Source organism: Epinephelus lanceolatus, chromosome 14 (assembly GCF_041903045.1).
Source record: "Epinephelus lanceolatus isolate andai-2023 chromosome 14, ASM4190304v1, whole genome shotgun sequence".
In the NCBI taxonomy this organism is placed as follows: domain Eukaryota; kingdom Metazoa; phylum Chordata; class Actinopteri; order Perciformes; family Serranidae; genus Epinephelus; species Epinephelus lanceolatus.
In genome coordinates this window covers 39,517,238-39,533,937 of record NC_135747.1, presented here as the reverse complement: position 1 = coordinate 39,533,937, position 16,700 = coordinate 39,517,238, and the positions used below count along the sequence as shown (strand labels likewise).

The 16,700-nt window shown below is 41.6% G+C and overlaps 1 protein-coding gene across 4 annotated transcripts in view; it reads left to right on the top strand.

Moving 5' to 3' along the window:
- The window catches only part of lrch1 (leucine-rich repeats and calponin homology (CH) domain containing 1), a 109,029-nt gene that overhangs the window by 69,508 nt on the left and 22,821 nt on the right, over positions 1 to 16,700 (top strand). For all 4 annotated transcript variants that reach the window (XM_078174711.1, XM_078174710.1, XM_078174709.1 and 1 more), the window contains exons 7-14: positions 1,871 to 1,958; positions 3,521 to 3,626; positions 6,151 to 6,266; positions 9,631 to 9,701; positions 9,991 to 10,077; positions 10,363 to 10,440; positions 10,971 to 11,007; positions 15,188 to 15,260. In XM_078174711.1, the coding sequence (XP_078030837.1) occupies positions 1,871 to 1,958; positions 3,521 to 3,626; positions 6,151 to 6,266; positions 9,631 to 9,701; positions 9,991 to 10,077; positions 10,363 to 10,440; positions 10,971 to 11,007; positions 15,188 to 15,260 (656 nt within the window). The remainder of the gene's footprint in view (positions 1 to 1,870; positions 1,959 to 3,520; positions 3,627 to 6,150; positions 6,267 to 9,630; positions 9,702 to 9,990; positions 10,078 to 10,362; positions 10,441 to 10,970; positions 11,008 to 15,187; positions 15,261 to 16,700) is intronic.

The window sequence follows — 16,700 nt, the reverse complement described above, 5'->3', positions numbered from 1 at the left end:
TGTAACTGCATGACGTTGTCCAGGCGGTTTGGTCCGCTTTACAAAGTGCAGTGTGAAAGTGAACCGAACCAAATGAGGGTGTGAAATTTTTCGTGAATGCTCCCCTCTGATGTTTGAGTCTAACGTTGGTTGTGGTTGCAGTCGTGTCAGTCATACAAGGAGCAGAAATCTTTGTGAATCAATGATAGAAAAAAAAATCATCACTGTTTGAAGTTACAGTTAGACGTGAGATCTCCTATAGGTTTGATCTTGGAGTTAAGGCGAAGATTAGGTTAATAAACAACTTTATAGATGATGGTTTTGCTAGCTTCGCCAAAAAGTGACGAGACATCCCAATGCGAGTTGAATCAGCTGACGAGAGTGCGGATCAGGCATGAACCAAACCACTCCACTCCTGTGTATTGTGAGTCCCCAATGAAGACAAACTGGAAAATGTTTTTTGACTGGGGGGAAAAAACAAGGAAACGAGGACACAAAGGATTATAAGAATGAAGGGATGAAGGAAGAAAGAAAGCATTTTCATAAATGACAGAAGAAAGGCAGAAATGAAGAATGAGATGAAGCAGACGGAGGACAGAAAGAATAGAAAAGCCTGTAACTGAGCCTGAGCTCTCACAGGATGTTGTAATGTCCGCCCACACAAAATCCTCCCAACACGTGGGCAGGAAAAATGGTTCCTATTCTCATGGCGACACACACATACACACACAATACACACCTCCTCAATCCTTTTATTTTTATTTGGCTGTGTTTTTATTTTCCCCAGATTTTTCTTCTGTCGTTCTCTGTGGTTTTGTTTCTTTTGCTTTTCAAGTTCTTGTGTCTCAGTTATTTCCCAGGCTTTATTTTTCCCTCTGTCTTCTTTTACTGCCCAGTTTCCTTCTTCCCATCACAGTTTTTTTTCTTGCTCTATTTTTCTCTTAATTTCCTCATAAATTCTTCTCTTTTTCTTTCTGGAGAATGTTGTTCTCCCTCTCGTCTCACTGCAGAGGAAGCTGAGAGCAGATTGATGCTATTTTTAAAACTTCATTAATTCAAAGAAAGCCGGTCACACTGAGACTCAGTTTACTTTCGACCAGGATGAAGGAAGAGCCCCGCCAAAATAAAACACAATAGTCAGAGTTAAAGATCCTGTCATCACATTTTCTGTCAGAACATTACATCTGTATTATTTTGCTTTTACATCTGTCAATCAGTTCTGTGTTTTTAACAAGCAACGTGAGCAGCTCACAGTCAGAGACAACAGAGACAAACCATTCACCTCGCCAGACATCAGGGTGTTTACTTGGAAAGAGTACTTACACACACTTACACGTTTATATATAATGTGTATTTCCATTGCAGGATTTGTCTTAGATATCATATAAGGTGGTATTAAAAAGGTCTTAAAAAGTCTTAAATGTATGTGACTCCGTTATATCTGTAGACACCCTGATGTGACGTTACCAGCCAGCTTGTTGAAAGATGGCTGCGCCCTGCTGGCAGAAACGTGAAGTACAATCTAGTTGTCCAGCAGGATATCAAGTTAGATTACAGTGTCATATTTTGGCTGAGGTGAAAAACAAACTACAGTCATATTGTTCAGTGTTTCACCTGCTTTTTAAAATGTGCAGACAAACAGGTGGATGGTAACACACTGTGTGTCTTCTGTGTGTGTTCATCAGTCACAGTGAAAAACATGATGTCATGAAATCAGTTCTGAGCAGCAAATCAGAAAGAGTGTGAACACACCGTGACAGAGAGGGAGGGAGAGCACAGTCTCTCTGTGGCTCACTTGCTCTTCAGCTCGCCCACACACACATACACACACACACACACCTCTACATTGTGTGTGTGTGTCAGGTGTGTAACCTGTGTTGTGTGTCTGCAGTGTGGAGGACATGGAGCAGCAGAAGAAGCAGGACAGCGACTCAGGAGTTGGCAGCGACAACGGAGACAAGCGACTGTCGGCTACTGAGGTACTGACATAGTGTGTGTGTGTGTGTGTGTCTGTGTGTGTATGCATGGTAGAGTGTGTGCGTGTGTGTTTGAAGCTTTTTGTGTGTCTGCACATTTGTGTAACTGTGTGTACGTGCTGTGTGTGTTTCTTTCTGTATTCCTGTTATAATAAGTGTCGACATCATTTTCATGTCCCTGTTTCTGTGTGTGTGTGTGTGTGTGTGTTGTACAGCAGCTCACTTCTCTGTTTGTAATTTATGAGATGTACGACATCATTATTTTTACACTCCTCCTGTCATTAAAGCTTAATGATGTTTAGAGGTCACTCTGTTGTAACGCTGTATCTGCAGCCTGACTTGTTCTTTTTAAATTCCTTCATCCTTTTATAGACTCCGACTGTCTGTGTGTGTTTGAGTCCTTTAATCAGTAATCAAACGTGCTCTCATTTAAATCAACATACTGTAAATATTTTATCAACCAATTTCTCCCTGTAAACAGCAACATTTTTCAACAGGGCATTTTGCAGAGTAAAAAATATAGATATGTTTTCTTTATATCACATCATTTATTACATCTCATCCAGAACTCAACCAGTGCTGAAGCTTTCAGGCTGCTGCAGGTGTTAATTATTAGAGGACTTTAAGAAACCTGATGCAAATGTATTGGTAGTTTTTATCAATAAGCAGTTGATATTAGGGCTGCAACATGTAGTCAAATTATCAAGTAGTTGATCGACAAAAAAAAGAATCAACAGCTACTATTTTATTTGGATTAATCATAATTTTTCAAACAGAAATGCCAAATATTATGTGCTGCTGCTGCTAAGATAAATATAATTATATTTTTACAGCTCTTTAAATGAAATAAGCCATTTGAGTTTATCTCATTGTGCTGTGGGGAATTAAAATGGTAATTTTCATTATTTTATAGACAAAGTCGAGAAAAGAACCCGCAGGTTATATAATAATAAAAATAATTGTTAGTTGCTGTCTGTCATTTTTTTTTTTCTTTTTTTTGCAACATACTTAAAATGTAAAAAAGAAACCAGGTGAGATGTTTTACAGCTAAAGAACTGGCTTTATTATCAGAGATGATGGCAGCATTAATTAGAAGATAACACTGTGAAAAGTAAATACACATGAAATTAAATTATTTTAGCAGATAACTTTCACATTGTGTCAAATATTTAATGACAGCGTGGCTGCAGAGGAGTTAAGTAGCACCAGTAGATGTGAGGCTAAGAGATGTTTTAAGCTGCAGTAAACAACTAGTTTTATTTTTTATGAGTTTGTCAGTAAATAGTTTGATTAATAAATTAATTGTTTAAACTAAAAACTGTCGTAAATTTTTTTTTGAAAAAATGCCCGAATCAGTTTCCCATAGTCTTTACATGTCTTGTGTTGTCTGACTGACCCAAATTATTCAGTTTACAGTGATGTTAAACAGACAAAAGCAGCAAATCTTCACTTTACAGGAGGCTCGAACCAGACGGTGTTTGATGTTTTTTGTTTAATTAATGAGTTTAAATTATTAATTAATTTTTTTTTTTGTTGTTCCGTTATTTGAATTATTTGTGTTGCAGCCGTCAGATGAAGACAGTCTGAGTCTCAACGTCCCGATGAGCCACATCACAGAGGAGGAGGGGATCAGTAAAGATGACTCCAGTGAACACATCAGCTCCCTCACAGGTACACACACACACACACACACACACACACACACACACACACAAACCAATCATCAATCATTTTCTGTCAGCTGACTTGTTGATGAGTTGTCTCACAGGGCCCGACGATAACACCTGAAATCAATGAATTAATCATCATCTGTCATAATTTGTAGTGAATCATAAACTGAGTCATATTTATTTAACATATTCAGTTGTTTACAGTTCTGTTAGATGTTTCTTTGCCTAAAACAGGAACACCTATGTTATAACCATGAGATGAATGTTACAGCTGACTGACTTGTGGTTGTGTGTTTGGGCCTGTGGAGAGTGAGACAGATTCATTGCTGTACTTTGAAGGAGGAGATTTATCCAACACACCGATGTGACTAAAATGAGGTCAGTTAGAGTCTTAATGTCGGTTTGGTAACTTTATGATTATTATCTGATCGTTTCAGCACCAACGAGATTTATTAACTATTTAGACAAATGTTGTCAAACAGGAACAGTCGTGTTCCTCTGAATGTTTCTGTAGCTTTTCTTCTCTAACATCCAAAACCAGCCGTGTGTTTGAGTGTGTGTGTGTGTGTGTGTGAGAGAGTATCTGGGCTGTTGAACTCTATTAGCGAACAGCAGCAGCTCCCCAGACACACAGTTTAAATAGACTTCAATCAGTCTCAATCAGGTCAGCGCTGATGGAGGGTCACGTTACTGAGCCGAGCTGAGTGAAAAGACGAGATGGTCTTACAGTCTCCTATCGGTGTCGATAAAGCTTGTCAGTGTTCATATATTAGCATTTATATTATTTAAATATTTGCAGGCTTAAAGTTTTGATTTGCCCGAACATCCTATTGCGAATATTAGATATCAACAAATTCAAAATCTGCATGATGCCAAAAATATAAACAGGATTAAGGTAAGGATCATATATATGAGGTCCAGACACACCAAACCAACTTCAGAGAACTAGCGGCGAGGAACACTCCCTGCTGCATTGCCTCATGTTGCCAGACCTCAACCAAACAGTTGCACATGCGGATCGTGGAGGTAGTTACAGCGCTACATCGACATCTGTGTGATAGGGACAGCCAGCAGGACGGGAGCGACATTTTGACGTCGTGTTATGTGTGCAACCCACAGAGATAAAAGATTTAAAAAGTAGGTTGCAGCAGTTAGCAGCTAACTCAAAGAAGAACAGCAGCGACAAATTGAGAAAACAATGAGGTCCAGGAGCTCCTTACCCTCTGAGCTGAGCATCAGCCGCTATGTAAGGGCCCTGACACACCAAACTGATTTCAAAGAACTAGCGGGGACAACGGCCCCCTGCTACGTTGCCGGATGTCAAAGTGTCTTAACCAAAAAGTGTACATGAACACACCACCAAGACAACAGCTGACAGTCAACCAGCATGTATCTCCTGCGCCTATGTGAAAGGAAGTAACTCTCCACACCAGCAGAAGGCGGTCGCCTGTAATGGTCATTCAGAAAGAAAAACCTAAAGACCGTCGTGATGCTAGTTAGCTAGTTAGCACATTAGCAACACAATCCAGTGTTGAAACAGCAGAGCATATTTACTGTGCGCCAGTGACCAATAACACAAACCATCAGGAAACATTTCTGCTAAAGAGCTCAGTGGATAAAGAAAAATAATCTGACCTCATGTAACAAGTTTGTTTTGGTTTCATTTCCTCCCGGCTTTAGCTGTTTGTTACTTTGCTCACATCCGTTCCTCTTCTCGTGCGCTGAGCTGAGTTGACAGTCAGTGATTACATTCATCAACAGGCTCCGCCATCATTGATTCGCCGCCAGTGAGGGCCAGCAGTGTGGGATGCTCTGCACCAACTAGGGTGATGGACGCTCACTGATGTCCCAGCGTTGACTGACAGTCGACTTGATGTTTCAGGGCCTTGAGTGTTGTTTTGTGGAGTTGTTGTGATTTCATTCACCGATGGGCGCCGCCATCACTGGTTTAACATGCTGAAACAGCCCAAAAAAAAGACGTCAGAGGCAGACGAGGGTCAATGGTGCAGGACACACCGCACAACCTAGGGTAACAGACGCTCACCAACTTCCCAACACTGACCAGTGGCAGACCGTTAGCTTGGTGCATCAGGGCATTTAGGTGTGAAAAGATGCTGTTTGCCCCTGCGGTCTCCCTTCAGCTGTTTACAGTCCTGTAATGTTATCCTCATCGCTGGCAGTCACCATGTTTGTCAGCTCAGCTGCCTGTTGCACCAGACTGACCTCTGGTGGCGCATGGTGTGCACTACAGTACAACACATCCTCATCACAGCCTCCGCAGAATGAGGTTAATAGAAAGAGGAGCGTCCGTATTTTTGGCAGTATTGCAAATCTCCTTCACTCACTCACTACTTTCATAGAAGAGTCATTCAGTAGTTTATTCTACAGTCACACTCTGACGCATTGCATTGTGGGACAGTTGGCAGAAAGTAATCACTCATTCAGCACATAATGAACTGTATTTACTGTCCACTGTTTTATCTGTCTGTTGAAGACACTGACAGTTCATGTTTCCTCCTCTGCAGCAGACCCAAACACCGACTCAGTGCGTCTGATCGAGGAGAGCCCTACGGAAGCCCTGAAGGACCAGTTCAGCTACAGAGACTCTGCTCTCAGCACGCGCTTCGTCAACTACATCAAGGCAAGACTTCATGTTGTCATTAAAGATTGATGCAGTGAAGTGTCTTCATGAATAATGCCGCACTCAGTGAAGTCCGGTTATATAAAACTGCTCCACTTTATTCCTCTGTTGCTCCGAGCGCTCCTGAAGTCTGTGGGTTGTTTTAATGGAGCCTAAACTGTCACTTTGTGTCAGTTATTTACTTTGGGAGGTAAAAGTGGTTGTCAGCCTGAAAGCACAGCGGTTACAGAGACTGTCCTGTTATAGCTGGTTACGTCACAGTGAGCCTCTGAGTCACTGCGGAGACTCAGCTGTGACCAAATAAGGACTCAACATAAAACAAAGTGGATGACACAAAGAGCTCAGGAGCTTTGTGATGAATCAGTCAGTGGAGCTGAAGTTCTCTAACATTTTATACTTCACACCAGAGAGCTGGAGACAAAACGACAGCATCACTTGTTTCAGACAATTCTCCAAAGCGACATCTGTTGACCTAAAAGTGACAGCATCCTCTAACAAGAGGAGAAGCTTTGACTTTTGTTTTTTGGGAAGATAGGGGGAAGTGGTTTATTTAGTGGTGTTATTATAGAAGTTGGATTATAACACCAGGCTTTGGCTGGTGTAAAAAAACTTCAAACCAGTTTGATATTAAGCCAAACACTGGACCAGAGCAGTACACTGAATTTTACCAGGTGTCACACTTGACTCAGCGGCTGCTCCTGAGTTGAACATAATGACACCGTGTCCTGACAGTGAACAAGTGTCTGACTACCGTGTTACATCGGGTAGCGTCGGAGCTCTCTGTCCACATTGATATCCATAAGTACGCACTTGTGTTACGTCATGTCATCAAAATACGTAGCTAGATCAGACTGGAGACGTTACCACTTAAAAGATGATGTCGTGACATTTGCAGGAGATGACACGGCAACAGCAGGTAGCCGAGCTTGTGATTCGCAATTGTCATTTACTGAAGCTTTCAGCATACTGACAATCTTCCTCTAGTCGGCTGCCACCTTGTTGAGGTTTTTGTTGTAAAATGAGGTATTGTGTAGATTAGGGATGCACCAAAATGAAAATTTGTGGCCGAAGCCGAAGCCAGATAAAATCAAACGCTTGGCCGAATACCGTTGTTTAGTTTTTCATTAGTTTTTGCAGATGAACTCCCTCCACGGTACCAAAATTGGGACCCACAGTACGATACCAGTGAAAGTATCACGGTTCTGAGTAGTATCACGATACCACAGCGAAAATGAGGCAGATGTGCCTTTTGTCATTTATGAAAAGATAAATCACTTTTCTATAATACATCAATGATATTTCAATGGAATAAATTACTTATTGACTTATTCATACTTCAAAAACAGCATCAATGAGTGATTAACATAGGGGGGATCAAAATAAAATAAATAATAAAATAAGAATCAACCAGCCACCCTCCTCCCCTGACAAGTAAAGAACAGTCCCTAAAGTGCGGTGAGGTTTGTGGACCGTTACCTGACACAAAGAGAGAAATGTGAACGGCTCGTTTCTCCTCTGACACGTCACATACCTGTGTGCCGCCACGGCTCGGCTGTTCAGGTACTTCTGGGCAGTCATGACGCCAAGAAGAGGACATTATCGGAGCTGGACTTCTCCGTCGTCGGTAAGCCTATGGGTGCCGTATTTGACAGGAATACATTCCTGTCTGTGTCTGTGACCCCCGTTCAACCCACCACCGACGGGATTCGCTGTTTCGTTTCTGCTGCTGGTTGAAATCTGTACTCACACAGCGTGCTGAATGATTTATTTTGCTCACACAAAACTATTTTTAGTCGCAAATGCGAGTGCAGTGACAGACGGAGTAAAATATCGCCACACTGCCGGCATTTTACTCCGTCACCGCACACTGTTTGATTGCGTTATCAAAATACGCCACTATTATTCGGCCTTGTTTTTCACTTATTCCACCGAATACCGAATGTGTGTGTTTTTTGCAATATTCGGCCGAATATATTCTGTTACCGAATATTCGGTGCATCCCTAGTGTAGATAAGTGGTTCCCAAGTGGTGTGTCACAAATCACGATCCAAAAGTGTGTCGCAGACCCATTCTGAATGCACCACAAGTGATTCTCAAACTTGTCAAGTCTGTAAAAAACACTTTATTTTGAAGTACAGTGAATTTCTAGCACAGAGCTTTCATTTTACAGTGCCTTTCCTGTAGTAGAGTGAGTGACTACAGGACCGATAACTAACAGACAGCAAACTAGCTCGACAGCATGGCTGAATGAAAGTATGATGCTGTATACTGGACATTGAACTAATGACAAAGAAGAAATCTGGACCAGTTGTGAACTACTGTTGTAGATAATTCCTCATCTTAACTTTGTGAATCAGCTGTTCTCCTCCACATTGCAGAGCTTTCAAAGCCAGAGACAGATATAAATAGAAACAGGGGTCCAACAATAGTTCAGCTCACAACAGCAACGCTGTGTCACTCGCTGTTATTTAAGAAACCTGTTACGCCAAATCCAAAATGTGCCCATATTAGTGCAGTTTTAGTTTCTTGCCGCGTCTCCTCTCGTTGCCCAAAAACACCCCTCCCATCTCTTTAAATGTTCATGTTCACTGACCTCGGCTCACAGCTGGTCAGACACAAGTGGCTCCATTAGTCTGTTTAGAAATATAATATTATGTTAAACATGCTGTCATATTGCTTTTTATTAATGTAATACATGTTGGATTTAACACTGTGACACTCCCTCAGGTTTCCTTAAAATGTTCACTGAAATAAAATAAATAAAAGGTTTTCTCCTTATCTTCTTACACCTCATAATGTCTTACACTTAAGGAATCTCTTAAAGCTAGTTAAACAATTGCACAACTGACTTAAGATATGTAGAGCGCAAGCAATGGTTATCGTGGAAACTGTAGTATTTTACCTTTATGAAATCTTTCACTACAGTAAATGCCTTAACATTTTTACTTAACTAAGGAAACCTTCTCAGCGATTCTGTGCAACACCCTTAAGTCCCTCAGCTTGTTTTGTGCAACTGGCTCCAAGTTTTAAGTGATGTTTGTGAATGAACTCAGATTTAACTCATCCTCGGAGCTCCCAGGCTAAATACGTTTTGGCCTTAAAGAGTTATGATAACGAGCAGTGGTCCAGCTTTGTCCCAGTTAACCCATTCATCCCAGTGTGAGAATCATGTGCAGAGTGAAGGATGCAGATGAAGCAGAGAACGGGTTTGTTACAGTGTCCTTATTGTTGAGTTTGTGTACCAGGGGACAGCAGTAACGTCTCTGGATTCTGACCAATGTCTGAGTGAGTCTGTAGATCACTTGACAGCTGCAGCTGGTGCTGATGTGTGTGTGTTAATGTGAGTGTATATGTGTGTGTGCAGGGTCGGACAGCAGCAGACTTTGACGAGCCTCTCAGGATAGAGGAAGACGCACACTGGCAAACAGAACAAATGTAAGTTCATCTATGTCTGTTTTTTTTTTTTTACTTTTTCTATTTCTGTTTTTTGTGTTCGAGCATTTTTCATTATTTCTGCTGTCGTCGTGAGTCAGACTTCACAATCAAACATGTCAACAGATAAAGAGAAAATGATAAAACCAGGAAAACTGGAACAAAGCGGAACAAGAATAGTTTCAGCATTTTAAGCAAGTTAAAGTGGATATAACCTCTTTCCTGTGTCTGACTTGTGTCCTTCTTGCTAGTTGAGTGTCACTGTGATATTTACATGTCTTCGTGGTCACAGGTCAAAGGTCACAGGGGGCACAGAGCTCCACATCGACATGATCAACCAGCTGAAGGAGGCTGTGGAGCTGCTGCAGGACCCCAGCAGGTGAGAACCAGAACATCACAGATACGTCTTTTCCACTGAATTAGCTTCAGGTCTTGATCCAGCTCTGTTCATGGTTCATGGACCGTTGTAATCAAGGATGTGTCAACAGAGGGAACAATAAAATACTTTCTCCTACAGAGGTGATACATCAGTGAATTAACAAGATTTAACTGCTTAAAATCTAAAATGACCCTGAAGCTGAAAACCTTGAGTTTTTGTATTTTAACTGGCATCAAACAATCATGGAATGAGTTTATTTAATGACATGTTTCTTGTGTTTATCAGAGTGAATGCGGAGCAGGACGATCTGTCTGGAGTTCAGCTCTACCCGGTGGAGATGGTCACAGTGGAGGAGTCACTCAAGTAAGACTCTGTGTTCATTGATTTCATAATGTGGTCATGGACAATACTAATTTCTGTTTGGCTGGCAGCTGTCTGCTAAAACTGTACAACCAGTGTTTATCACTGTTCAAGTCAGTGCTCCAGCTGTATTAAACTGTAGGTAGGTAGCCAAAGCAACAGTGCTGATGTTTCAGGCTCTGTCAGCTGCTAGTGAATCTACACCTTAAACTGTCTACAAACACTTAGAAAAATCTTTAACGCATCTTTCATAGTTTGTCTTTGGTGTCAGTCCTCCATCCTCTGTCTAACTTTTCCAGGACATGCCAGGATCTTAATTCCCAGTATTCAACCCGAGTGTCACCAATCACTGACTCCTGTTTTAGATTTAAAATAAAAGTATAAACGTTAAAAGATAAACTTTTATACGTGTGTTTGTGGTGTGTTTTAGCAAATGTCTGCATGTAGGTCAACGTGTCAGATTTCTGTCTGCTGTGTCTGCAAAATGTATCTTTTATTTTTAATTCCCTATTTATCTCTCTCTTTCTCCTCAGTGGGCAGGACAGCGATGACGGCATCACCACACCAAAGGTAAAGTGTGCAGAAACTTTTCCTAACTTTGAGTTGAGACTCACCACAAAACAACATGTTGTCGTCAGCGTACAGGATGATATTTGATTGACATCTTACTGTAACGTGAAAGTGAATAACAGCACTTATATGTTATATTGAACTCCAGTCAGGGTGATGCTTTTATCTGAAGAGACTTCCAGTGAGTTTGGTGTGAAAAGTAAAATTTTCTAGATCAACAATTTACAGACAAACAATAACAACAGTTGATCAATTTTTAGCCTATAGACGGTCCAGAAAATTACAAATGCCTGCCAACATTTAGCAGAGCCTGAAGGGATCCTCAAACTGATTCAACAAACTCAGATTTATTCAATGTTTGACCATTTCTGTCTGGTGTAGGCTTCTTCTTTCATGCTATCACTGGAGAGCGCAAAACGTAGATGTTTTGAAACCTGTACGTAGTAGATTTAATGTCAGTAGTCGCTGCTGTCAACTTAAATCAGGGATCAACGCCCCATCAGGCAAATAGGTCAGAAATCTTCTCTCGAAGTCAATTTTCACTTGCCTTGATACAAACAGTTTTATTTATTAACCATTATCAAATACCAACAAAAACTAAAGTTAAATTAAAACAGCCCAGTTTAATCTGCCTAGCTCTCAAACTTGTGGTAGTTTCGCTCACATTCTCTAAGGCTTCCAAATTAAACTCCTGTTTCCAAGTTAACTGAAATGCTCGCTTGTGCTCGTAAACTTTGTCTTTACCCGCCGCCATTTTCTTGTGAGTGCCTGATCAGTACTGCTCATATGCAACACTCAGCAGAGTTGAAAAGGGCTCAAGTTGGCGTACTCCTGAAGTACTTCCATCAAGAAAGAAGAAAGCAACAACGTGTTTAATTATTTTCAACCCTAGATTTACTCACCCAACGTGGCATCTACTTGCCCTGAGAATTCTTGTTGTTGAGCCCTGTAAATTCATTTTCCTAGACAGGCTCAGTCACGTGATAGTGATCCGTCCTGTTGTGTTTTTGTCTTTGGAAATTTAAAGCCTATAAGTATGTGAGTGATAAAGCACCTATTTAAGGTAAATTAAGCCTAAACGTTTGATGCGTTCTGTAGCAGCACATGGAGGAGGGTGGCTATGAGTTCCAGAAGAAGAGACAGATGATTCTAGAGAAGGCCAGGTTTGAGGCCCAGCTTGCATGCCGGGAGTATGAGTGGCAAATGTCAATCAAGGTAAAGGGAGCACCAAACCACTGGATGTAGGCTCTAGGGCTGCAACCGACCAATATTTCCATTATTGATTAATCTGACCATTATTTTCTCACCCTGCTCAATTTCCCAGTGTCCAAGGTGACATCCTTAAATGTTACGTTTTATCTGTCCAACAGTCCTAAAAACAAAAGCTATTAAGTTTATTATAATGTTTGACAAAGAAAAACATAAATTCAAATCAGAATCATTGTCAGTCAATTATCTATAGACTGTCTATCGACTTATCGATTAATTGAGTAATGGTTGCAGCTCTAGTAGGCTCTGTCCCGCCCCTCAGAGTGACCTGTCCTCAGTCCAGTAAACTGAGCGTCTGTTTCCTGTGTGTCTGTTTGCTGTGAGCGAATAAACCACACTGAGCTTTTACATGTGTCTCATCTCATCTGGCAGCAGGTCACACATATGAACAGGGTGAGAACATGTTTATTTATCTCTACACGTGAGTCCAAACGTTTTACCAGTCACTCTGACTTCTTGAGAAACAACACGTGTTTGAATAAAGTCGATTTTAGTAAACCGGTGGCTGGTGAATTGAGAGTTTCCTGTCTTGCATGTCAGTGTGTGAAGAGTTCATCTGCAGTGGCTGATTTGTGATGTCAGTCAGTGTCTTGTTTGTTTCATAAGCAACCAGCAATGTCTGACGATAAGATTTAAGTTCTATTCTTTATTGAGTTCATGCCAATTATAAAGTTTTGTTTTTATTGTGTCTTGTAGTCTCGTGTTTCATCCCCAAATACTGTAACTTCATGGTAAACAGTGTGTTCTCAGTGGTAACCTCATGCTGCACTGATAACTAAAAATAAAGACTCAGATCAGCATTTTGAAAAATAATTACAGCACATATAGTTGGGCATTTTAACAATAAGGTCTGTGGGGACTGACTGTACTTTTGAGCCAGCCTTGAGTGGCCATTAAAAGAACTGCAGTTCTAGGGCCCTATCTTATAGCTGCAGTGCACAGTGCAAGGTATTGGTAGTTTCAGACTGAAACCGTTGTCATTTTCATGGCCAGTGCCCATGTTGTTGAAGTACTTGTGCCCATCTGTGTGCTCATGGGCTTCTTGGTCTTAAAATGAAGTGTGGTCAGGAGCGTTGTTGCGATTTTGAGGCAGCAGACAACCATTGCAGCATTGACCAACAAAACCCTGGACTTAAGTCAGAATAATGAAGTATTTTCCTGCGATGTGAAGAGCGCATAATTCAGATAGAAAGATGCACCTACATAGGCTGGTTCACAAAGCGTGTACACTGGGTGAAAATGATCAGTCATTAATGAGGAAAATATTAATGATTTTCTGTAAAATGTGAACGTAGCAGAGAGCAGAGCAGAGCTGCTGTTCGACTCCACATGAAGGACAGTTCAAAGTTTCAGTGTCTGCGAGGGTCCTATGTGACATTAAAGTCATCATCTACCCATGTCCGTGAGGGTCTGTTTCCTCTGTCAAGTTTGTAACTTGAGTTTTTAGTTTTGCTGCTTAAATGTTGCATGATATTTACTACAGTGACATCACTGCTCTGACTGCTTTACTCTCAGCAAGAAACTGCACACTGCTCCAATTTACCCAATCCGCCAAAAGTGTACCTGGTGCAGGCATACCTGGCTTTTAAAAGAAATGGAGATGATACTGATTGCTTGAAATCACGTTACATCCAAGAACACACTTAAGAAACTAAAATCAACCCCTTTGCGCCTTGTGCCTCACTTTGTGTCCAGATTATGCACTATTTAACTAGCAAAATGGAGTTAGAGGCACCCTAAATGCACTGGTGACATGCACTTTATGTTGTTTCAAAAGGCCCTTAAAGTTTCAATTAAGGACAGAGCCAGGCTAGCTGTTTCCCCCTGCCCCCAGTCTTTATGCTAAGCTAGGCTAACCATGTGCTAAAGCTCTGTAATTAACACATAAACATGAGATAAATGTCATTGTTCTCCTGTGATGGAAATAAAGCAAAAAACACAAACATCACAGCTCAGCAGCGTCAAACTGAGTCGTCAGTGTTTCACAGAAGCAAACAGAGTGAAGAGAGCGTAGGTTTAGAAACGAGGAGAACAACATCGCTTTGTCTCCACAGACTGCCCTAACAATGCTCCGAAGGAAACCAACAAACACAGATAAACTGTATGTCAGACTGTCAGGAGAAAACACACAAAATTAGCAGCACACACACACTGGGTGGAGGATCCAAACCAGCTGACTTCTGCATTTAAAGAAACAAAAGGACAGCAGTGAGGACAGATGGCTCTTTGTTGACCTCAGTCAGTTTGTTTTGGAGAAAGCTTAAAGAAAGTATTCTGCCATTCTGAAGTGTCTTTGAGCAAGACACTGAATCCCTTCAGCTGACTTCTGACTTCCTTCATTCCCACCTGCTGTTAACCTGTGATCTGTATCTTTACTTTACGCATCATCGTTATCTCCATTCTGCCTGCACCATGATTAAATCTTAATGTTTATGAGGAAGAGCTGGCGGATTTACCAACAGCTGTATCGGCTCTACTTGTTCCTTTGCAGAGGAACTAGTCTGAGGATTTCCCTGCAGGATCATTTTTAAATGAACTTCAATCACACAGATTTGCAAAAATCTTTACCACTTAAATCCTGAAGGAGTCTCTTAACGAGTGCTGACTCTGAATCAGTCTGCTGCTTATAGAAGCTGAATGATGCTTAAAGACAGACGGAGGATACAGTGAAGTGCTGCTGTCTGTGAGACAAGTTGGTGGTTAACTTTAGGTCCCTGAACTCATCACATGTGTTTCTATGTTCTTATTTCTCTGTGGATTCGTTTGTTATTTTGTGTGTCTTTGCAAACATCTTCCACATGAAGCACAGGACTCAGAATATCCAGCATCTGTTCAATTAGTATACTTGCATTCATTGTGTGTTGATGAGACTGAGGCCTTAAACACCTTGATTTCATTTCTGTTGCTGCAGCGACATGACAGATCTCCAGCCGGCGGACCTCCATCCTTCTCCAGCCCTGTGTTTGGACTGAAGCCCCGATCAGGTGAGTGGATCTGGGATGAGAGGGCGGGTCAGATACCTGGAGTACCAGAACCACAGGTTGATTCACTGAACAGTGTGACTGTGAGAACAGTGTGTAGCTCCAGTTGGATTGTGGTGCTTTGCTGTACCTGTTGAAATGACCTGAGGGACGTCTGGGAAAAAATCTTGATGTGATTTTAATCAGCATTTCAATCTAAGCAGCAGAAAATAACTGATAACTGTTTAAGATTTATGAGTGATGGAATATGAGGTTGCAGAAAATGGAAATACTCAAGTAAAGTCCACATACCTCAGAACTGTACTTAAAGCTGGTGAAGGCAGAAATCTGGAAAAACCAAAACAGAAAAAAGCAGACTTTGGAAATACACCCTCCTCTCTGTCCTAAGCCCCTCCCACCAGACAAACAGGCATTTGCATGCGCTTTATACAGTAACCTAGTGTTTCCCATACACTGATTTTTTTTATCCTCTTTCATGTACACAGCTCAGTCTTTCAGCTCCTCCTTGCCCCACTCTCTCTCTCAATGAGACCACAAATGAGACATGAACTAGCTGCTAGCCACCCCACAGTCCCTCCACCTTGTACCCCGCCACTGTAGAGTGCTTCCCCGGGAGGAGAGCAGGCAGCAGCTCGGGAGACAGACCTTCAGTCGGCCACTGTAGCAGCTCAAGTTTGGCCGGCACAAACCCCCTAGTGCGTGGTGTCACGGCAGGCTGGTGGCTATCAGCAGCACCTAGTCTAACCTTTGTAACAGCAGCAACAGAAAGTTTGCTGATCCGGCAGGAAGTGTGTGGTCTGTTGGAGCTGGGCTTTGAGCTAGCTGGGTGCTCTCCTCCTGGCAAGGTGGTCTGTAGAGACAGGGTGTGAGTTGGAGGACACACCGTGATTCAAGGTTCTAACTAACGTTTGCTATTTAAATGTGAACCTGAAGCCACAGTCGTGAGCCTTTAGCTGTGTTTACACCACAGCGACAGGCTACAAGCTCTTGTCAACGGAAGCCATTAACATGTAGGTGCAAACTGACACCTGACATCTGTCGCTGTTGACAGGCGCGAAGGGCTAGAAATCGAAGCTGAGCCAGATTCGGATTTCTTTCAGCTCTCCAGTGACACAGTTAAATGTAAACCAGTCATATGTTTTTGTTTCTAGCTGTTGTACTGGGTTTTTTTTTAGCTTTGTTAGCTGACACTATGCTAGCCTTATGTACATTGCAGTGCACATGGAGATGCTCCGGTTAGCAGAAGCCAAACTGTTAGCAACATTTTCTCTCCATCTCTGAAGTGCTTTGCCGTTATTGACACGTGTTTTATTTAGTTTAGTTTAAAGTTATTATAGGATTTTTTTTAACAATGACACCAAAGTAAAACAGCCTTCACCAGCTTTAATTACTTTAGTTACTCTCCATCAGTGGCCTTTAAATGTCACTAAGAAGATTCCCTAC